General features: G+C 31.8%; 1 protein-coding gene across 2 annotated transcripts in view; it reads right to left on the bottom strand.

The window, feature by feature from the left end:
• LOC130899110 (neuroligin-4, Y-linked) overlaps positions 1-24,303 on the bottom strand; it is a 530,244-nt gene that overhangs the window by 116,538 nt on the left and 389,403 nt on the right. For both annotated transcript variants that reach the window (XM_057808881.1, XM_057808882.1), the window contains exon 3: positions 13,677-13,874. In XM_057808881.1, coding sequence (XP_057664864.1) covers positions 13,677-13,874 — 198 coding nt within the window. The remainder of the gene's footprint in view (positions 1-13,676; positions 13,875-24,303) is intronic.

Here is a 24,303-nt window from a genome sequence, read left to right as displayed (position 1 = left end):
GATACATAAAACAATAATGTGAGCTTTTTATTGAATAATGTTTAATTTGGTGTTTCATGATATTATCATCCATTTAGTACCCTCTATAAATAACAGCTTTTTTCAAAAGATATGAATATTGTTACGAAGTTCGCAAAAATGTTCCCTGTACTGGCCCTATCCAACTACTATGGAAACGCCTTTAATGAACTTTTTATTATAGCGGGCGGTTTATTTACAGTATTTCTTCTAAATAATTTCTAGGAGAGTTTATTCATTTCTTTTTGTTCTAGAACTTTGTAGAATTCTATTTGTGGTATATAAAAAAAGTTACTTCAGGTTCAAATAAATAGTTGTAGTGAGAAGAATGAATTAGTAGAAGTGATCACAGAAATTGTTCAAGTTATATTTATAAGTGAATTATTATGAGTTAAGTGTATTGTATAGTGTGTAAATAAATTGAGAACTTAATTGGCGGTGTTTATTGAGTCATCCCACGGATAGAAAGCGTGTAAATAAATACGAAAAAAGTTACAATAATTACAGTGTTATCCACCAAAAATAGTTTTATTGACACATTTTCAATTCTATATGTTTTCAAGATATAATAAAAATCACCATACTTTAAGCCCCTTGATTGAAAATAGCATACTTGTTTTTAGTTACTAATTTGAATTTCCATTTTAATTGGCTATTAGTTGAAGTGATGATAATCACAAGCAAATAGTCAAGTTTTTTGAAATGTGTATGTATTCATTCTCTAGCTTCACAATGAAAGCGATCATAATATTTGATGACGAACCTATTATCATGTAAATGATGTCGTTATGAAATATCATTCTACTAATACGTTATTTTTTTCGGATAAATAAATGACGTGAACGCAACGGTTTACATTTGGATGATGTCATTTTTAAGAAATAAATTCCCAAGCAATATATTCTGATATTTGAGAAACATTTTCTCTAAAAACTCTTTGCTTTACTTGAAATTGTTTTTTAAAATTTAACGTTGTTTTGAGACTCCTTGTATAAAACTCAGGGACAGTAACTTAAAAATCACTGATATATTTTCGAAAACCTAGTTCATGCATTCATATAAAACCATATAATAATTCGTTGACTATTCTGTATTTTTGAATGGGATGATTCTGTTCGTAGTACACTTCTCAAGAAATTATTCTCTTATCTGTCATCGGACAGTAAGTATTCGATCACATAAAATTTTATTTAGAATTCTAAAATGTGTTTGAAAATTTTCAATTCAGTCTGCTGTGTATTGACGTCTGCCCCAGCATCTCAAGTTATTATCCAAAGGTAAACTTCAATCTCTGAATTCTGGTTATCAAAACGTGTGATTGTAAGTGATAAGTGTGTTTCGTATAATAATTTTAAACCCAATAAATGAATTTCATCCCCCGTCCGCCCTTATGGGGCTTGAATTTTAAAAACCGCTTAAATACGAGGTTATTATTCTATGATCTTTACCTTAAACACAAAATTAGAAAATCCTAGCTTTGAGAATAACTTCCACGGAAATGTCCATTCCCTCATTAACCTGTAGCTTCAAAAGTTTCGGCTGTACAAGGATGAATCTATTAGTCAGTTATTCAGGACATTCTATACTTTTGTATACATTTAAATAGAAGAAACTAGTATGGCTTTAAATAATATAGACAATGAAGAAAATTCAAGCCCTCAATCAATATTTGACTAAAATTTGGTAAAACAGAGTGGAAATATTGGAGATGTTACAAGACTAGTATAATAAATTCAGAATCTTTTTACAGGAGGTTGAGCCCAGTTTTATCCGATCACCAGCGTTTCCAACTGTAATTGACAGTGAGAATCGTGGCTGGGGTCCGAAATTTCTGTGTCTCACAAATCAATAGTCGCAATTCTTTATGATTCTTTGGGAAATACTGAAATCGTTTTTTGAAAATGTATTATAAAATATTTCATCGTTTTCGTGAGTTTGTTTTCTCGGCAGAAATCTCAACTTTCTTATAAGACAAAAGAAATATTGCAACAAAAACGAATTATGCCCTTTTTCATACCCCATGTTCCCTTTTACACCTTAGCTACACAGGAGTGAGTTCGAGCAGGTTTGTTGTAAAAATAAAATTCTGAATATGAGTAGATTTTATAAGTGATTGCTATATGTTAAATCTGTAACTGATTCAGTCTGATATTCTGTAAAAATTTCAAGAATGATTCAATATACAATGCGCGTCAGTGAAACGGGCCACCCCAAAATTTTGCGAGATTACTTAAACTTTTACATTATTTTTGTTGTAATAAATGTCTGATGTATATATCCATGTTACATTATGTTTATTCTCGTACGGGTTGCAATTAGACAGTAAACAACAATTCGAGAATGTATAATAACAACAACAACTATAATAACAATAAAATAACAAACCACACACAAAAAGTGACGGGGTTCATGCTACGTCTTACACGTCTTTTGAGCTGGGCCCAAATATGCTCAATAGGATTGAGCGGGCCAGTTTATTTTTGCAATACCAACCTCTTCAAGGTACTCTGTAAGCATTTTTGTGATGTGCTGGCGAGCATTATCTTTCAATAGCCGAAAACCATAAGCAAGAAATCCAACAAATAGTAGTATGTAATCTTCTAGGATTTCTGTAAAGTATCGTCGTGCCATTACCTCTATACGCAACCCGTGGTAACCGAGTACAGGCAGCATACCGTTCTCCAGCTCTTATTTTTGCCATAGTTGCCATACAGGGACATTCTACACTCATCCGTGAACAATATCTCTTTCCAGTCGTCCACTGTGTTCACAATTCATGTGTTCACGAGCAAAAGCAAGTCAGCGTCTTCTTTGAGGTGCAGTAAGCAAGCTGTCAAACCACTTTCTTTCAGCCTTCATCGAACAGTAGATGTGCTGATTGCTATTCCGTGAGCTCGTTGAATGCCGCATTTTAGCGGTTTGCGTTTGGTTTCGCAATACAGCAATCGTGAGACAGCGATCCATCCGAGTTGTTGTTTTTGGTTTTCCACCTATATCGGGCCGTCACTGGTGTGTTCTTTTTACTGTTGAACGACTAACATTCCAACGTTTCGCTATCTCCCGTTGACTTTTTCTAATATCCTGCAATGTTTTAATTTTTAATAGCACTGTAGTATTACATCCATACAACTTCTAATCATGGCTTTGCTATGTTTAATGTACTTATTCGGTTTAAACTAGAAAATTAATGCATTACTGCGAATTGGATGGGAAGCATACGCTGACTGGCATTTTTAAAACTCCAACTCGACAGACCTAATTTATTACCCAGAGAAACAGCAGGAGAATCACGGAGCAGAATAGATAGAAACTTTGGTATGCTGTACAATAAGATGCAAAGAATACGAAACATGCTTAATAGCATAGTAAAACTTTGGGAAACTTTTGATGTAAGTTATTGGTAAATATTGTTTAGTAGTATCAGTAATAAATTAGAATGTAAGGAATGGTAGAGAATGTATTTTCGAAGCTGAAGACTTTTGAAAATCTGTAAAAACATACTATAAGCATGTGAAGTCTAAAGTCGTGAGTACCCCCTAAATATTTATTTGAGATATATAGAAAACTTTAGCATAGTTTCATAATAAAACATACAATTTTTGTTTTAAATCTTTAATAATTCTTGGCCTGAAAACTATTACATAAACAGTTGTCTGGATAACCATTAGCTCTCAAAATTTCCAATTAAATTCATATTGATAAGTAACGTGAGAGCTTTTGAAAAATATAACGTATTTACAAGTAATGATGAATAAAAGCCATATTAAATTCTTGTTCAAACAAATGATTTATTCGATTTTTGGAATTGAGATTGTATTGGAAGTCATGGAAGCATATTTAAAAATCATAAAGAAGAACTGTATAAATCACCCCAAAAACACAGGAGCAAATACATCAATATCTGCTGCGATAGTATACAAATTCTCCAGTGTGGTGATTACCACCTTTGAGATAGATCAAAACTATATTGGCAACTAGAGAAAATACCGATAAATATTATCAAGCTCATGTATGGCCCTAAACACTACTCGTTTCCATAATTCCCGTACCCGATGGTTTTATCAATGTAATTAGCAGATGAAGATCTTAAAACAGCTTTTTGAATAGATGGCTGGAAACTACCAATATGCAACACATCAAAACCGTTTTCAAAGGATAATCCAAGATACTGGGAGATAGTTCTACCGATGCGGTTCTCTAGGTCGAGTACTCGACACCGGCATACGGCAAGGAACCTGAACTACTTTTCATTCCGAGATATTTGAGATACTTGGAAGGAGCGCGAGAAAAGATACAGAAAACAAATTTGAAAGTTTCCCAGTTTAGCTAGCGAACTAGACCTACAGAATTTGTATTTAAACTCACGAACTACCTTTCATAAGATGTAATGGCTACACTTCCTACAATTATTATTATTTCACATATTCTCCTTCCTAATTGGTGTTATTGCTAATGCGTTTCCTATTATTCCGCTAGGGCTGCTTATTTGGTTTATTACTATTATTTTTGCTTCCCAAATTGCTTTATTTGCCTCTAATCAAATGTATCCCGTATTTCATTTGTCTTTGTTGTACATGGTTTCCTACTTGTGATTCTTATAATTTCCTTCTCCCATTTTGTTTTTTTCACCATTTACACTTACTCAAATCCTGTTTGTATCTTAGTTGTTTCCTATTTGATACATAAAATTCAAGGCAAACATGAAGATTGGTCTGTCAATTGTTTCAAATGCTCTGAATTTTTTCTTTTTTTTTATTGAAGACTCTATTTTTGCTGTTCTAAGTTTCTACAATATCTTGACAAACTTTTGGAGCAATAGATACGAAATGATCCATCAAAACATCTTCAGTATCGGTACTCTTCACGCATAAAAAACCTTATTATTATTATTATATTATAATCTATTTGTTTTAGGTATCCGTTGGAAACTTGGATTCAAACCTATAGACCTTTCGGTGAAAGGTCTATAGAAAAAGATCGAAAACATATAGCATTGCATGTTTTTTCCTTTTTTATAAATACTGCATCTGCTTTTCAAATCCGTCGTAGATTGAAGATTCTCTCTGTCTTGTCCAGTTTTCGTGAAGCTTCTACGAATACCAACTGTGACACTCATTCAAAAGTTTTTCTTTAATCCATGAAGTATGTGAATACATCTAATTATTGGTTTTTCCCTGTTTTTATTCACGTTCTAAATCGTTACAAAAATTAATATTTGCTGGAATTGAATATCAATTCAACGAGATATGTTTTCAAATTATGTATCAAATTTCAATATGATGTTGTTTTGTAATTGAACTCGTGTAAATAGATTGGTAGAGCTCCCATTTCATTTTGAATAATTCCGTGCTTTAAAATATAGGGTTCTGACCTTATAAGGATTTATATAAGCATTGTTCATCAAGTAGTTAGGGCTCTTATGAGCTGATGAGAATGTTTGCACTCTAGGATATAAATACACTTTGGGAATATATATGTATAACGAAACAATTATTTTATATATATAAATATAAAATGTGACTCATTTATACCCGAAATTGAAATTTTTAATCCTAAATAATGAAACCAAGCATTGTTTTTCTCACATAGTTGAATTACCTTGCTCCGAATTTTGGTAATATCTATAATAAAGAGAAAATGATGGAGAAATATATGACTCAGATTATTTGCTACGAAATGCTGTGTCTATGATTACCATTAACCCAGATATCACTTTCAGTGACCTATGCAATCACGATGACAATCAACTATAGATTATGTAACATCAACAGCATTCGAAAAAGTGATTCTCCTATTATATATGTAGGTCTGAAAATTTTAACAAAAACCTGGTCTTTATACAGTTTCAAATACGAACGTGTCTCAAATAATAGCCGCTAATTCTTTTTCGTTATATATCACAATCAATATTATTTTAAGCCTTTTATAGGAGAATATGTATAATATCATCACTGGGTTACTATCAAATAAATTATTGAATATACTTTTCCAGTTGAATGTGTACTCATAAAGCTAGAGTTGCGAGGAAATAGTAGGCTTCAGTAGTCCGTTGATATGTTGGTTACCCAGATCTTTACATTAAAGACTTCTTTAGAAATCATAAGTAAGTTTCGTCAATATGTGCATTGTGCAAATTTTATCCCTCTAGCGCAGAAAAATTTAGGTTTATTGTGTTTAATAAAGAGAACTGGGACTTGAAATTGAATAAATAAATATTAGTTGAAGTTAAACAACAGAAAACAAAATTCCGATGGTTCTCTATTGATACAGGTCTCCTTTTAAAACTTTGAGATATAAGTTTTCAAACTTCAAGTTTTTATGAACACAAAGTTGACAATTGGTTGGAATGCTCTCTATATTAATTGGTCGAAAGTAACGATGATATTTTAAATTATGTTACCAATTCTCTTCTTGTGCTAAAAGTATTAATATAACTTTTCTCAGGCTACGAATATAGCCGGCATTTTCCAAATTATGCAAGAAAAACTACACTGTCAACTATGATAGTCCATCACTTCCCACGCAATGCTAAATATACAATAGCCCAGACTTGAAAATCAATAATCTATGAATAATTAAATATCAAGGAGCTGCTCATTAGCTTTTTTGAGAAGGTCAATCGTCGACCCCTCAAAGTCAGCAGAGTCAATATGCTGAAAAACAGCGTCCAAGATTTTGTCGCAATGAAGTAATTAATCTCGCGGTGGAAAATACTGTATCTAACTTCAAAATCTTCCAAGTGTCGTGTTGAAGCGGAAAAGACTCCTTTGGAAGTTCATTTAAAAACAATTAGAGCACAGTTTTACTTCAAAATCGTGCCAGGGACGGAACATAACTAAAAGTAAACGAAATGTTAATTTTTTCCTTTCGCTTGTTTTTTGTAGTTCTTTGCAGTTGTTATTTTTCATATTTATATCAAAGCGATCATTAAGATGTAACCAGTAGAAGAGTGGTTTCCAATTTTAATTGGTTTAGTTGCAATAATGGAGTTTTGGATGAATAGACATGAAAACTATGTAACAAAGGATTTGCATAATCCAATGGTCATTGGTATGAAAATACTCTTTATATTTCAGTCACCTCAATTTTTGTCGTTATCAGATATAGCTAAAAACCAAATGATTAATGTGTGTTAGAGAGAAAAATAGAAAGGAAAAGAATAGGCTTTATTATCATATAAAATTCAACAACTTAACAAACGAAACAAGCAACAATGAACTATATGAATTAAACGAAATAAAACCGATTAAAAATAATCATATATCTATGATAAGAAATCCTCATATTTCATTGAATCAAAAAATCTATTAATATATAATTCAATGAACACGTAAGGATGGCTGTTTGAGTGACAGGTATATCGACTATGATAGCTCCGTTGTTCTCTTCTATTTATTCAAGTTTTTTGGAGTGTAATTCTTATCACTAGCTCTTAATAAATCTATGTGAGTAGCGTAGTATTTGACTATGGACAGCATCGCACTCAAAGATGAGGTATTAGTCTGTTTCCTTTGGTTTATTCCAAAAACAACAAGAGCCTCGGGAGTTTGCCCAATGTTTTTCTAATAGTTATATATTTTGCATGAGGTCATATAATAACGTTTACTTTCCTCTTTTTGTAATTCAAACAAATCGAAATAATAATATCGAAATAGAAACTAATAATCAATCAACACTTCAATGAATTCGTCAATATCTGCATAAGCATAATCCCAATGAGTATGAAGTAGGTATAATTGGTAAGATTTATCAATTATACTGTATGAAAACGGTTAGGAAAATTTTGTGCAGACGTACTAAAATTCATAACAAAGGCATGTTTAATTTTTCCTCCTCAGTAGCAGGTGTCGTAATACGTAATGTTTATGATAGATTGTCAGTACGTAATGTAATAATTGAGTTCTGGTGATTAATCAAATAAAAAACAAACAATTCAAGTTTTATCAAACATTTTGTTCTCGTTATTTACGATGGTCTCCTCTAATCCAATGCTGCTCTCAACACAATCCATAGAAAATGAGCTGTTCTGTTAACGTAGTAGAAAATCCAACCGCTCAAAGATGTTGAGATAAAGCTGTTAAGCTTCTGTGTGAAGATGCCGTGGATATAAAAAAAAATACGTCTGTGGAAAGCTCGATTCAAATGTGGCTCAACCTTGAAAAAGAAGTTCTAAAATATACTGCGTCTTTAGATGATAATATCATATTTTCCTCATATCTTCACGTGTAAACTTGTGAAATCAGATATTATATTCATACAATCGAATATTATGAATTTTTAATGGATGATTACGTATGTTCACGTGGTGTGTTCCGTAATGATCAATTCTACATTACCATCTAAAAAGGCCATGGGTACTCTTTATTTAACTCGATAAAATTTATGGCTTGGGAGGTATGTTGATTATTTGATCGTTCTACATTCTAAGGAAACGTTTCGCCATGAAGAGATATTCTGAAGAAACTTATTATAAATTATAGGTATTGGAACATAATCAAACAATTTTAAATGAACTGCATAATGTCCATCATCATATTACTTGAATAAGGAATAAATTGGAATGGAGAAAAATAGAAAAATATCACGTGGTAGCAAAATAACGAATTGCTAACCATCGGACATTAGCTGCCTCTGGCAGTCCCAGAACTCTTTGTATATAATCTTCAATAGCTAGGAATCCTAAACATGCCAATAAATATATTGGATTTAGTATTTTCCCTTTTTGATTTCGTTGAAATGTTGGAATATTTTCCCCTCAAATAAGAGGAAAATGTTTGTAATCGCAAGGAAAATCGTGTCAAGTAACTACTGAATTTGTAAGTAGAAAACAATGTTAATTTATTAGAATGAGATATCAATGTGATGGAATTGGAAGTTCAATCTACCGTAAGAGCAGATAAAAGTGAAGTTGGAAAAATAAAAGGAAAACTATAGTTCAGTGGGAAATTTGTCATGAAAAACGTGTTTTCCAGAGGCAACTAGAAAACTTTACAGGAAAACACCCTAAAGTGAAAGAAATCAACAAAGAGGCGTAACAGCGTCTTCATTAGACAGAGAAGGAACTTTTCTTATCAGCAAATTTCATTATTAGATTCTTCTGCTAGTTATTAAATGTTATTTCTTATGAGTTCACAAGGTTTTTTAACAAAAATTGTTTTTATTAATCATTTTCCCAATAGGATTGCAAGTCGTAGTTCAAACTAAGTCTCAAACTCTCATATGAATGATTAAAAAAAGGAATATATAAAAAATAATCAATCAATAATTTACCCGTAATATTGCAGTTGGTAAGAAAATTCCTTGATTTAGTTATGAAAATGAAGTTAATTTTTTTGTAGATGTTTATTCTTTATTTTGAACTAGAAAAGAAGAGAAGACGACTAACTTGATTCAAATAGTGACATTGTAAATAGAGGAGTCAATGGCTTCTCTGTAGGTTCAAATCAAGTTGTGATAGTGAGCGAGAACATACAATTGTGCACACTCGGAGATTAGATAGGATTGTCGACAGATATTATAGGGATGAAGTGACCGTATTATGTGAAGGACCTGGATACGTCATCGGCGTACAAACAGAATTTGCTTGAATGAGTTATTATTACTGGTTAATTGTTTTACGTGTCCACTTAGAATAAGTGACCGGTGTTGGGATACTCCTAATTTCTTCAACACTCATGCGATTTTTTTCATATTTTTATATTTTCAATTTTGTACTCGTATATAACGGAAATATTCATTCATATTCGTTTATACATATAGCTATATACGTATTATATTTTTCTTCTTGGTTTGGATTTGTTTGTGAATATGGATTTAAGTTATTATTATGAAATTTATACAAAGAAATAATATTGAATGATAATCGAATGAAAATATAATGATATCAAGATACATATAGGGCTAAGAAGTTTTGAGATACATTGACCCTCCATTTTTAAAAAAGGAACCTCCAAAGGGCTCCAAACCGGTACCAGTCACACACTACTGTGAACTTTGGAAGGTTATGTCTCGATTAATTCCAGAGTAAACTTTCCGTTTTCCAGCAGTTTTAACGTATCTTTCATATGTTTCAAGTTATTTTGAATGGAACAATTCTTTTAAAAAATTGAAAAACGCCTTCTTCATTTCAACCATAATGTTTTCCAGAAACAAGTTCTCTCAACCATTCAAATTCCTTTATTCCATTATTTGTGTTTAATTAAAGTGATTTGTGAATTTATTCCAATAAGGGTGGCAATATCAAGGGTGGAAATGACATTTTGTTTCGATGAAATGGAGGGGTTCTGTCTTTTCGTATTAATTCTCTTATTTTATGTATCACAAAGTTTTATAAAGTCCAATTTGAATAGTCATTTGAAGTTATTTGGAAAAGAATCAACACATTTTTTCCGTGAGATTGATTACTCTCCACTTATCCAATTTTCATTTTTTTTTCACCTTCAATAACTCAGTTGGTAGTAGGTCTTGTAACCAAAAAATTGATTTTTTCAAAGATTCATCTTAACAGTTTTTTCAAAAAATTTAAATTTTTTAATTATTTGGGTAATAAAAATTTAAAATTTCAACCTCGATTGAGTCAAAAAATATTGATTTATCGAAAAAATTCCATAGAATAATTTGTGCTCTTTTCAATCGATATATCTATGGTTAGTTTCAACAAAAAAATTACTACTACACTTGTTGGGATTGGTTGGTTGTGGTGGTATCCACCCCCAAAGTGGAAGCACATTTCGGCATAGGGTGGACTTTACTTTTAAAGGCATTCACCAGCTACTAATAAAATTTTAAGCAAATCGATGCATCTCGATGGAAATCTGAGGTAAAAACCGTAAAAAACTAAGTAGTAGCATAGTTTTTATATACTTTATATACTGTAAAATAGTTCTATACCAACATTCAAATTACATAGAATGATAATTTCTAATTCAAAAAGTTTTTTGGTATAACTATATCCCGTATAAAACTGGTATATTTAAAGACGAATAAAAGAAGCGTTCTATCTTCCCTTATATCCAATTTGCAAAAAAGTTCCGGATCGGCCGATAAAAAAACAGATACACATAAATATTGCGGGATTTTTTATGCGCACACAGAAAACCTCTAGGCACCGATTCGGTTATAAATCAAGCGATAATATTGAGGTGTATACATTCAATTCGGTACCTCTAAATACGTATCTATATTATTCAGCCAAATTGCGAGTCTCCCTATCGGTTTCCGATAAATCATAAAACGTGGGCGTCTTGAAACTTTGCCAAGTTCCATTGTCCGGGGACCGTCCCTGTAATTGACTTATTGGCCGGAAGAAAAGTAAAGGCGATCGATCTTTTTGATGTCATATTCAAGAAGTTCATTTTAAAACATTCCACCTACAGAGCGTTCATGAAATAACGTTTAATTTAATTTACATCTTAATAAATATTGAGAGGAAAAATTTATGGAAGTAATTTTGATTAAAATTTGTTATTTGAGTTTGAATTATGACAACAGCAATATTTTTCTTCGTCTTTTCGATGTCAGATTATTAACAGAAATTGAGGATCACGTGGAATTTGGAAAGAAAACTGAGCACTGAGTTGACAAAGAAAATGTAATCGCTAAGAAGGCGATAGGAATAGCTTGAAGAATGTACAGTTTTTCGTTATTATGAATTGATTTCATGAGAAAATTTTCATTATGTATAGATGATCAAACTATTTCAGACAATCAATTTGCGAACTTTGGATTGTTGTGGAATTAACTTCATCTCACATCTTTCAAGTAATTGATCTGAATATGCAAGTATGTTGTAGAAATACGGTGTTTAGTAAATTATTTTAATTCAAAAGTTTCTACAGTTAGTTGGGTGAATGATCGTGAATTTGCTTAGAAGTTTTGACATTTGATATCATATATCACAGAGGTTTTCAACCTTGCCAGCTCTATACTATGGTGAGAGGTCACGTCTCCCTTCAGTAATTAAGTTAATTTAGACTTATATTTGATAGATTTACTCACATTATATTCGAGTAAAATGACTTTGAGCATAGGCTAGTCATACTCTGGAAAAAAATATAAAATCATATTTGTTCAAATACAAATTTTAATTGAACAAATCATAGAAAAAATTACAATATTAAAATCAATAATGTAACCAGAAAGGCTCGTTAATTTTTCTGGTTTTATAGTCAGTACTAGTGTAAAGGCTGTTTCTTTTTAACTATTTTTGGTATTTTTTTGACAAACAATACCACAGGTCACATCTAGTATGACTTGATCTTCAGATCTTATATAGTTGAAAATCTTGACTGGCATGGATAAGTTGTTGAGAATTGTACAAGCAACTTGGCTGCCTCCATTACTACTTTTGAGTAAACAGGAAGATCTAGACGTCAAAAATCTTTGAGATCCATGTTTGGAAAATCCACTTTAGCTTTCGAATCACATAGCAACTCAATTATTTGTTCATGAATGTGATCTCTCTTATTAACTTTGATTCCCAGTTTTTCGAGCTTATATCTGGGAAATAGGCTCCAATTTTATTCTTCAGTGACAACAAATGCTCATATATAACGTCCTCCATTTTTTTAACTAGGTTTTTTAGGCGACATTGGGTATCATAAAGGATATTGTTAAATTTTGGAAAGGAAGAAAACTTTGGCTCCGATTTCTGCAGCCGGCGTTGCCAAATAGTAATTTCCTTAGCGAAACTCTTAATTTGAATCATTGTTTTTCAAAGTACTATTCTGACCTTGTAGGTTCCGAAGATTAATTGTTTCGAAAAGTCTGAGGTAGATGCCTGTTAAAAGATAAATGTGTCATCTGTAAATTTGTTCAATTCTTGACAAAACACTCGAAAATGTCGAAAATGTCTGGTGTTCAAAGCACTGGATTTAACGTGATTCGCTCAGAGCAGTGTTAAGTGATTCAGGGAGAGTTTGTCAAGCCAAAGCTGTGGATGATACAACGTTATCAAATTATTTAAGGATTCTTTTTCTTAGCCAATTCAATAATTCCTGATCGGCAACCCTTCTTCGCTTGAGGTCCATCAGTACATATTCCAATTACTTTCTCCGAGGCAAGGTCACTAGGTTCTAAAAATTTATGTTTTTATTAATCAAACTCAAATATCGAATTGGGGAATAGGAGGAGAAAGGAAGACCAAAGAAGAATGGGATAGAACAGGTGAAGGCAAATACAAAGTCTGATGTATACAGACTGGAAGAAGGAGCAAATAATATGATCAAATGAGGAAACTTAGTGAAGGAAATCGAGCTTAGTGAGTGAATGAATCTGTATAGCCAAGGGACAAAGCTGCCTATTTGCGTTATTATATATGTAGCATCCAAACTCAAAACAACTAACTTTGTAGCATTTTTATTGAGTGCACATTAGAGACAGAAAGAGTTTTATTCATTTTGTTGGTTTGTTTTGTCATAGTCAATTCTATTACGAGTAAGTGCTTATTTTTAAAAACGAACAAGGTACCACAAATTCTCCAAAATTTGCTACATTTTTCTCTTAACAAAATTTTCATAATTTGTATGAATTTTTAACTCCTTCAACCTGCAAATTCAGGTTACTTCCCAATATATTGCATTAATTAAATCGTTACTAATTCTTGCTCAATTTATGAATAAATTTAACTTTGACAATGCAAGGGAACAAACAACACCTACCTTCGGGAACGGCGCTTGATGTTATCAGGAAATTGACACACGCCGCACCTGTACCGTGTCCCAACAACGTAACATTACTAGGATCACCGCCAAAAACGGCGATATTCTCTTGGATCCAATGTAACGCAGCTATTTGGTCCATGAGACCATAATTAGCAGGGCTTCTGGAGTATGGGTCGGTATTAGCGTTGAGAAATCCTACAACAAAAAAATTGATATGAAATTCATTGGAGGATGTTTCGTTATGAAAAATGAAAAATTGATGATGCTACTGCAGCTATAAGACTAATTTTTTTGCTTATACAAAATATCATATACATCTACGCATAACTTGAAGGTATTCCTGAAATTTGCATATTATTTCAATTAGAACTTTTTTGATGAATTAATCGCTTCAATGTTCTTGTTACTACAAAATTTCTCTTGAATGAGTCGAGTTGATTAATTTTCCTATTCATTAGATCATGAGTACGTTATTCATAAATATGACCTAGTATCGAGTTAATCAATAACGCATATTTAGGAATGTAATTGAAAAGAAGCGGAAGAAACATCGAATTTGCTTAAAGCTTTTTTCCATTACAAATGTAAATAATTATATTTCTCATTCAAGTTGCTGATCCTCAAAAAAGTTATTCACCAGAGAAATATATAGAATTGAATGAATTGTATCTAATAAGGAATGTTTCAATAGGTACAGCACGTTGGGAAAAAATGAGGAATTGGAAAAACGACGAAAAAGCTTTATAAGATTTAGTATTGTTTCGGTATCATGACAAAACTGCTGTTGAAACTTTTCCTATATAAATTTCAAACTGTAAGTCAACGTGATGGAACAATAAATATCAATTCGTGTTTTGAAAAGTTCTCTTTTATACATGAAATTTGAATACGAAATATCTCTACAAACTGAAACCCTAATACCGGTTTTTCAACACATGTTCAAAAAGTTTCATATATCTACGAAATCCAAGAACGATGCTTTTAATAATGGATAGTAAAATGATCACCACCAGAGGATTTTGGTGCGTAGAGAAATAATTTTATTCTCCAATAGTATATTTGCTTGGCTCAAACAACATTTGAACATTATCATCGGAAAAAGTTGATTCCAATTGAAATTAATGATATTTTATAATATTATTTCAATAAAGGAAGCCACATAACTTCAATTAACCACATTGTGCGTCCTGGTTATTTATTTTACTTTGTTCCATTCAAATTTCATATGAGCACAATCTTATTGAAATTGTATGTTAATATCTTTTTGAGTTCCTAAGTTTTATCTTAGTTGCTCGTGAATACGACTTTTTTATTCATAGTAAAATTAGAAAGGACTTTCGAGGCACCAATTCCCTGGAAAAAAATGATACAAAGATATGAATAATCATATTCAATTGCTAACAATATTGAGTGGGAGCTATAGTTTATTTTACTGCTACCGACATTTGTTCTTAACCGTCAAATTGTTGAAAAGTATGGTTAACAATAAGATGTTATTTTTTAGAAACAATAACATTCTTTGAGATCTTCTACCACTACCACGTTTTCTTTCAGATTGCTACTACTGACAATAGTTGTCTTTTTATACTCTACAATTTTTTCAATAATGTATACTTCTCTTGAGTTGATCGTAATTTATAAGTTTTGCTAGAAAACAATGATTTTATATTCTGCGTTGCTCAGAAATTTTTCTATGCTTCCTCCATATTCTGCGCTCATTGAAGACATATCTGTAATGTTGTTGATCTCATTGCTCTCCATATCTTGTTTATTTATCCTATTTTCTATTATTTTAGTGACATTTACATTCCTGCTTTTTATTTCTTCAATTTTTAGTTTACTCCATCTCCATATTTTTTGTGAGTTATTACGTTGTCAAAATTTTCAACATCTCCTGCCTCGTTTGTTCTTCAATCCATTTTTTCTCAGAATGTATTACATTTTGAACTCAACCCTTCACATATCTTATTCATTTTTAATGCCTATTACTTTTTAACAACTATAAAAATCTAACGACACATAGTACTGCAGATATCACAAGCTTATCTACATTTGAAAAAGTTCGAAATGAAAAATAGAAATAAACCCAAACCGAAACAAATAACAGTGACAATATGAATGGCATTGTATGCTCGTTGTTCAAATACTATCCATCGTTAGTGGCTGTCAATAAGCGTTTTGTATTGATGGTTTGTCCATGACAAGGAGCTGAATTTATTTCACATCAATTCCCAGTTAATAGTAGCTCTATGTGAAGTAACGCTCAGCGGTCGATAGCTATTGACATGAGTGATTTTTAGAGGTAGTTTGGAGTATACACACACAAAAATGATATTACGTTCAGAAATAAAAAAAAATTTACTAGAAAAGAGTCCAAATCATACTAAAAACATCATTTGAACGTTTGAAAATTCTTTACTCCATACTCCATTGCAAATAAAAATAAACTGAGTAATTGTATGATCCTAGGCATCAATTTAGAAGACAATAACTTGATATCTGAATGTCGATTTGTGTTTCAGAAACACAAATAAACCATTTAGGCTTTCTTAAACGTTATTAAGGGCATAGTTGAAGATGGTGAAAATACGTATACCATTATATGTGAACTAACTAATGGCTTTGACTGCGTAAACTCAGACTTTGTTGCTTAAGTTGGAACACTATTGATTCCGAGCTATTCGAATCTTATTTTGCAAATCGACATAAGTACATAAGCTACAACAGCTGAGAATCTACTTTGGTATTGGTGAGCGATGGAATCCCTCGGGTTCGGTGTTGGGACCATTATTGTTTCTGCTATTTATTAACGATTTTCCGGCTTTTCTCAAATATCGATCGGTTTTAACGCTGACGTTACCTAACAAAAGGGAATGAAAAAGTCAGCGTGGAGAATCTAAATGCAGCTAAATCTTGGTTTAATTCAAACAATTTGAAATTAAACGAAACAAAAACTTGAAAAATAACATTTAGCTCTGCAAAACGGGCCATCAGAGGAGAATCTGTGATATTGTTGGAAATCACATTGGATCTTGGTATCAATTGGGGAGAACAAATAGACTCACTATGCTCAACATTTTATCACAGCTTTTTGCAATAAGACAATTGCGCTTCTCTATTGGCAGTGATTGCATTATATCTATAAGGCAAAGTCCAAAGGGTTGTTACTATTCAGATGACTGCTGACATATTATCCACAATGTAAGAAGTCGAGTACATAACCGCGAACGCTTCACGGAATATGGGATCATCCTGCCATTTCCTTGCATGTATAAATTTGTGCACTTTTGTGCCACAACACTTTTGTGCCTTCATAGGGATATACGAGGTAAGGTAAGTCATTCTTATAATCACAGTTATATCTCCAGGAGTACGGGTACGCTAATTGTACCATTTTCTAGGCTATATCAAACACAATATAACAAACTTGACGTTTTTATTACAAAATTCTTAATATTGACTTCACTTTGGTTAAATTTTCTACTCAATTTTCTCATTTTATTAGTGATTTGCTAGTATAAATCGTATCGTATTGTATCAATTACCAAGCACTTGATTGACTTTATTTACTGATACACTTCATATGATTATTAGTTTTTGCTTATGCTAATTTTAATGAAGCTGTTGATCATAGCTGTTGAAAGGTCTTATAAATTACTTATTGACAATTTGAATAGTCGAATTGTAGAAATATTCTTAATTGAAACACGCATCAACAGATGAAAATACAAATCAAATAAGTTCATAGTTGCTCTATAGACAAAAAAAAGGAGTAAAGTAAAGAACTATCAGAAGCTGTGATGAAATGAGCAACAAATTGACAGAATAGAACAAAAAATTATTTTGAATGAAATTTTATCTAATTGAATAGAAAGAGTGAAATTCTTTTCTAATAAAATTGGGACCGTGAAAAGTACGCCGTTTTCTTTTTGATAAATGGTATCCAATTAATTTCCTTCAGTATTTTTATGTAAACCTCGAAACGCCTCTTTAACTTTTCTACATTTTGAAATATCTTCTTGAATTTATATAAATATTTATCTTGGTACTTTTTTCATTTCGTGGCGTTGGATAATTCCATGTAATCTCTCGAAAAAGGTTCAAGTATTACCAAAGTTTTTCCTTGATATTAATAATTCCAAAAAACTCATAGGAAAAGGAATTTCGCTTTATTTAGTTCAAGGCAAGATCAGCAAGGGTTTTATATAAGCTAGTTACAATAATAACAATAATAATAAAAAATGAACAGGGACAGTAAAACAATATCAACATTTTTTCAAATATATACGTTGTGTGAATTAATTAGTTTTTAAAGATATGATGACATATTTGTTTTAAGGGCGACATATTATTAGGCTACAGGCATCCGTCATTTTCAATCTCATTCATTTTTCTTTAATATAAGAAATATAATCGTGGGAAAAGCATTTTGATGGTTTATTCAGATATAGTAACCGACATAAATATGAATTGAAACGTGTTAAGTAGATTCGATTTTTATGAATAACTATTATCGAATTCACTATTCCCTAACTTCACTCTCAGAATTAACTAAATTATTATCCTCATCATCGGGAATGTCATTTTGAGTGAATCTTGTTCAAATTCTAGATCAAATTTAGATTTTGCAAGACTAACGATGAAAATTGTCCAAAAATTATTTGCAGAAAATGTGTTTTCATTTGCAACGTATTTTTAAGAACCAAAAAACAAGTTCAAAGGCACTTTTAAAGAATTCTGACCTAGTTGTTCAACACCTTGAGTCAAATCCGATGAAATTTGAAGCATAAAAATTAATTACTGTTAGCTGCTCCTCTACTAGTGATAACAGGTGACGTAATAAGCATTGATGATGTCACCAGGTAACTAACCAATAATATTAAGAGGGAACTTATGGCAAGTGTCTCCTAGTTTGAAAGATATTTAGATAACCTGTTCAATTATTAAAATTTTTTTTGAATTAACGATGTTTTTGATGGTTTCCATAAATCAACACTGAAATTTGATTTTCATTTTTAATTAATAAAGTTTCAGAAGTCCGCATATTATTAATTGTCAAAAAAGTTTTTCAGTTGACGTTTTTACGAGTGCATGCTATAATATCTTAATTTTTGAGTCTAATTATTGTTCAGTATGAAATATCACGTGCTCTAGCTGTAAAAGTGACAGCTATCTTAATCATCGGTGAAAGTGACGGAGCCCATCGAGGACTTATTTAAGAGAACTTTTTTACAAGTTTATTCTTTTCCTTCTTTCACAACCCAAGTAGCATTAACCTGTAAAGTCAGTCAAAGTACAATACGCAGGGTGTTGAACGAAAACAAATTTCATACAATTCTGTGAAAATATAATCACTAAAATTCTCCAACAGCATAACATAACTGAAAATTTCAATACTCAAAATTTGAGGTATTAAAGCGAGATAAATCCTGACATGTTTCCTGAAAAACATACACACTTTCCATTGAATTGAATATCTGAGCAAGTAATCTTGGAAACCATATAGTCGGGCCTTTTTCTTCAAACTCTAATCCAACCGATGAAGAATATTTCGTGATGTTAGAGAACGTAATTGATCCGTTAATTCTTCAAATTCTGCAGACAAATTTGATAACTTGAAAATAACGTTCCAACAATATGGTGGTAAATCCAAAAAAATGAGTATTGAAATACTATTACTACCACTCACACCAGTTATCTTTTCTCTGTACAAACAAAATTTTCTTGTATTTATTGAATGAGGGAAAACCCCTGTAGTGCACAAAATGACAAAAACTATTATATTAAGTTCAAATCGTCCTAAAAACAGCTCAAAAAGTCAAGAAAAAGAATGTATTTACTGGATATTATTCCACCGTTTTGAGCGTTCTGAATATGATAAACTTCTACTTCTAATTATGTAATTAGTATATTTTTTTGTTCTCAATTTTTTTGTGTATTTCTCAGCACGTAAGCTTTTATGCACTAGCTGCCACAAAAGCTAAACAAAACTTAAGTCAGTTAAACTAATAAATTTACATCGAAGTTTCAATAATTTTACATATCTGACTCAGTTTCGATATCATATTGAAAACCAGCAAATATGATGAAAACAGAATGTTTAATTCTTTTAACTAGTAATAGCAGGAATAAACAACATGGTTGTACTTTCAATTCCCTTGACCATCAACTATTCGGTTAATTACTTAATAGATCGTTCGATTTATTGAATGAAGCGCTGAAATGTGTCAATTACCTGAAAGTGAATCGCACAAATTTAATGGTTTTGCTGATCGGTTAGTCAATTTGAATTAACCACAATTTCGATTGGAACAAATGAAAAACCATGAAATAAAAGTACTTTAACTGAAAAATTCATTCGATAACTTCATTGGAAAAACTATTCCCACAGGATTTTCAATTGTTGTAAATTCACCATTTACCATTTCATTTATAAACAAAGATATAACATGAACTATCAATTTGGATAGTATATATTCTATCTGCAATCAATGTCAAAATAGAAATCCTATTTGCTTGTATACGACCCGTGAAGTTAGTTGCAAAGTTGGCCCAACTGCGAAAGTTATGTTTTCAATGGAACTTCCATCAACCAGAATAAAATTATCATTTAACGTATGATACATTCTTTCTATTTACATCTCAATTTTTTTGAGAAGGAAGAAATAAAAAAAAATTGTCGATTTCTTAAAACCAACGGATCATATCACCACAGTGTTAGATCAACCTTTGGAATGATTACGATTTTCAGCTTCTTTATGTTATGCCAAAAGGTTCCAATCAAATTTTTTCAGCCCACCCCTTTCAGTTATATCACCTTAAACGGTAGTGACTAGAATTGAGTTCTTATTTTCTCCCAAAATTTTAATAATGTTTGAAACTTATGATTTTCTGTAATTTTCATGCACTCGCAGAGTCCTGAGCTGGTGATTTCCAGCATTTATTATGAATCGTATTACATTACTGGTTTTTCACTCAATTTATTAGAAAAAAATATAAATTTTGGTGCTGTTTGTCTTTACAAGTATTGGTTTTGGAAGAAAAATTTGAAAATACAAGATATTTTCAAATGAAACCTCCGTATAATGTAACAGGAATATTGGAAAAATAACCTCAGTTAGTTTTTTGCAAGTGCACTTCCTTCATGAATTTTGTCGCAAGAATCTTTGTTCACCCAATCTAAGTACCAATTATTTATATACTTCAACTGAGACCGAACACTACTTTTTCAGGAAAAGCCTTCAGTCGGCGACTTAAGGTTAAGTTCTCTTGATAAGTCTCTTAATAGCATAATCAAAATCTGCCTCTATCATTCGAAATAATGAAATTCTACTAGTTTGGAGATCAGAGATCAGATTTCTTTAAAAGATTAAAACTTCTGACTCTTTCCTCTATATCCATCTCTGAATCCGTTTGCCTAATTCGTAAACACGCTTCTCCAAATTCAGAAAGATTTTTACACGGCTATCCACTCAGGAACGCAGATAACGACCTTCACTTACCTACCACACGTTCAGAATTAGTTGAGGGCTCAATTTTTCACAATGCAAAAAGTGCACAATCAGTTGCCAATCATATCGATATAATCTTTTCCCGCATTCCGCAATAATTTACCCAAGAAGGCATATTTACTGGGAAGTGCCTTCTACTCTGTAAGCGACTTTTTTTCTGATAATATACTCATCATTAACTATTACTATTACCTATAATTTTGTATTTTGTTAACAACTAGTATGGAAGATAATTTTTTGTTCCCATTCTGAAGCTATACGAGTATTTAAAATAATTACACGTAACAAGAACACAATGATACATTTGAACACTATTACGAACGTTAAAGCTGGATATTTAGTTTCTTCATTAATCCATCCATATAAAACCATCTACAAATTAAACTTTTAGCCCTATAAAACTCAATATTTCTTTATCAAATACGTAATGTGAAACCGAGAAATTGTATCTTTTGTTCCTTAGAATAGAAAGAGTCTTCAGTATCATTCACCTTTTAAATTTTAATGTCAAATTCTATGTTGGAGCTGGCATTGGTGAGCCACGAGAAACAGATATAATAGAATGTTCAATTCCACGGAATTGCTTAGTCCAACGTCCTGCGCTGTTCGACAGAAAGTTACAGTCGTCAAAATGATCAAAAGATTCCAGATATACCAGAAGAAAGGTAAATGGCATAGAGTTAGGTCCTTGTCTTTGATTCAATGAACAGAAACCACATCATCATTTTAATGTTACAAGCTAGGGTTTTTCTACTTCCTGAGAAAAATGCTTTGTGATGTTAATATATAACGTTTGGAAATATAACAAAATTTTTCAGATGTAGTTCAACATCTACGCTGGGAATGAGACGTAGTAAATCAATTTTAAAAATAATAATTCAGTTGTAATTGGTAAACCAGTGTAAAACAATAATTTAAGTATTGCAATCAATATATTTTCAGCTCATAAGATTCTATTGCAGTAGAGTAATAAACATTCAAGTTTAAGAACTTTACTGTTCGCAGACACACTTAACTGATTGACCGGAATGTAGAGACATGCTTTTACTATACATTTAACTTCAGTATATTGCTATCTTGACGCCTTTGAGGAACTCAGCTGAAAACTAGGAAGTAATAATTGAATCGTGGAAAAACGGTTTATTTATCAAGTAAAAAATAAGAATTATTATTTGTAATGCTCAATTCAAACTTTTATTTCACTGAAGTGAATGTTTTCGCATTCCAAACGCGTTTCAACATTATTTTAGTATTCTAGAGGCTTCCAATTTTTTGCTGGCGATGAAATTCGGAGAATGTCTTCAGTCAAACACTTCATGTGTCACATATCAGATTTGTTAAACGATGCACTCCAACGTTCCATAAAATCCTCACAATTTTGTTACAAAGTTATAAAAATTCGAAATCGATATGAGATGCGTACATGGTGATAAGATATTTTCCCAATTTCAACGTGTTAAATGATATTTTTTAGTTATTGTGAGAGGGCGAGACCAAAGCTGTTTCACAAAATTATGTAAGCAAAAAAAAGAAAAATTATCTGGTTATTTCCATATATTTGTGGTTATTTTCTAGTTAGATTATTTGTGATATGATAGTTTGACTCCTTCAAAAATCATTGGGTACACGCATAAGCCCAAATCTTGCCTAAATACTAAAAAATGATAATGAGAGTTTTGACAATCAACAGCAGAATAATTTATCAATTTGCTGCCAGGGGGAGAGAAATTTCTAGACTGGATTCTCTATAAATCTTGGACATCAATTATGTCAAGCCTACATGAGATATGAAATTAAACATAACAAATCACCACCAAAATTAAGAGAACTAACTATGGATATACTTGGGGTGGTTATAGAAACTCTATATATCAGAGAGGAGGAGATGTCGTCTCTGTTCACCAAAGAAGGAACCGAAAAGGAACACTTTTTGCGATTCCTGCAAAGTGCCAGCAATGTTCAAGAAAAATCCACCCAAATTGATTCTTACCGTAACGTTATTTGAGAGAGTACAATGAAAAAGTGGGTCAATGTGACCTGTGGGTAGTTCTAACGGTTTTCTTAAGATGTGATTGAATTATTAATTACATAAATGGCAAGATAGGATCACTTGTGACAACAGACATAGTATTGTTCAACTGACATATTTTTTTATTTGTAAGAATTCTGTGGCAAGGCACATGGATTCAAGTACAAAAGCAGTAACAACATTCCAGTCGGAAAAAACCAATCTCAATATGTAAGTTTACTGATATATCAAGAAGAAGATGAGCTGAAAATTATCGGCAGTATCAGTAACAACGAGACAGCAGTAATGCGTGAATTTCTGACAATTATATCTCTTTCAAGTAAATATCAGAGCCAACGTGGTGTGAATCTCATCACGAAGCGTCAGGAGTTAAGTCTTTAAACGGCTCTGTAGAACACTCTCTGCTATGCAGACCATCATCCATGCGTTAATGAGTAGAGATCAGGACAAACAAACTGGTTCAAGGGATAAAGTTGGAATTTCTGGAACCGTTCGTGATATTCATACTGGATCAACTGTCTATTACTACTAGAGAATTTCCAGCTTATCTTCAGTCTTTGAAAAAGATTGTTTATCGAATCGCTCGTCCGACAATATAATACAAATGTTGTTGCAGTGTGCTCAGTATGAATCTCAAACACTATTCCAGAAATTTTCACCTAATCAGGGTGATATTCATCAAATTTCATTCAAGAATATTGATTCAACCTCTGGCTATATTATTCGAGATGATGTTGAAAACCCTATTCCATCATCCTACTTGAACTCTGTTTTTTTCAAACAAAAGGGAAAGTATAAAAAACACTGTGATAAATCGAAAAATGTAATGAAGAGTGAATGATCCCAACAACTCCAGAATTGGATCTAATCACAGCTGAAAGCAATCCTAGAGAAAGCTTTCGAAACGAGGACCAATTTAATTAACGCCATATTTAAAAGGAGAGTTTCCTGGGATGTTGGTAGTCGAAGTCAGAAAATCACTTTACGAAGTTTTGTCACAAAATCTTTTTTTCCGCGTTTTGAGATAGAGCATTTATCTTTGATAATACGAGATCAATTAGAAGAGAATATGATTTGGATTATT

The sequence above is a fragment of the Diorhabda carinulata genome, chromosome 10 (genome assembly GCF_026250575.1).
Source record: "Diorhabda carinulata isolate Delta chromosome 10, icDioCari1.1, whole genome shotgun sequence".
In the NCBI taxonomy this organism is placed as follows: domain Eukaryota; kingdom Metazoa; phylum Arthropoda; class Insecta; order Coleoptera; family Chrysomelidae; genus Diorhabda; species Diorhabda carinulata.
The sequence above is the reverse complement of the archived record's forward strand: the minus strand, read 5'-3'. Positions and strand labels throughout refer to the sequence as shown.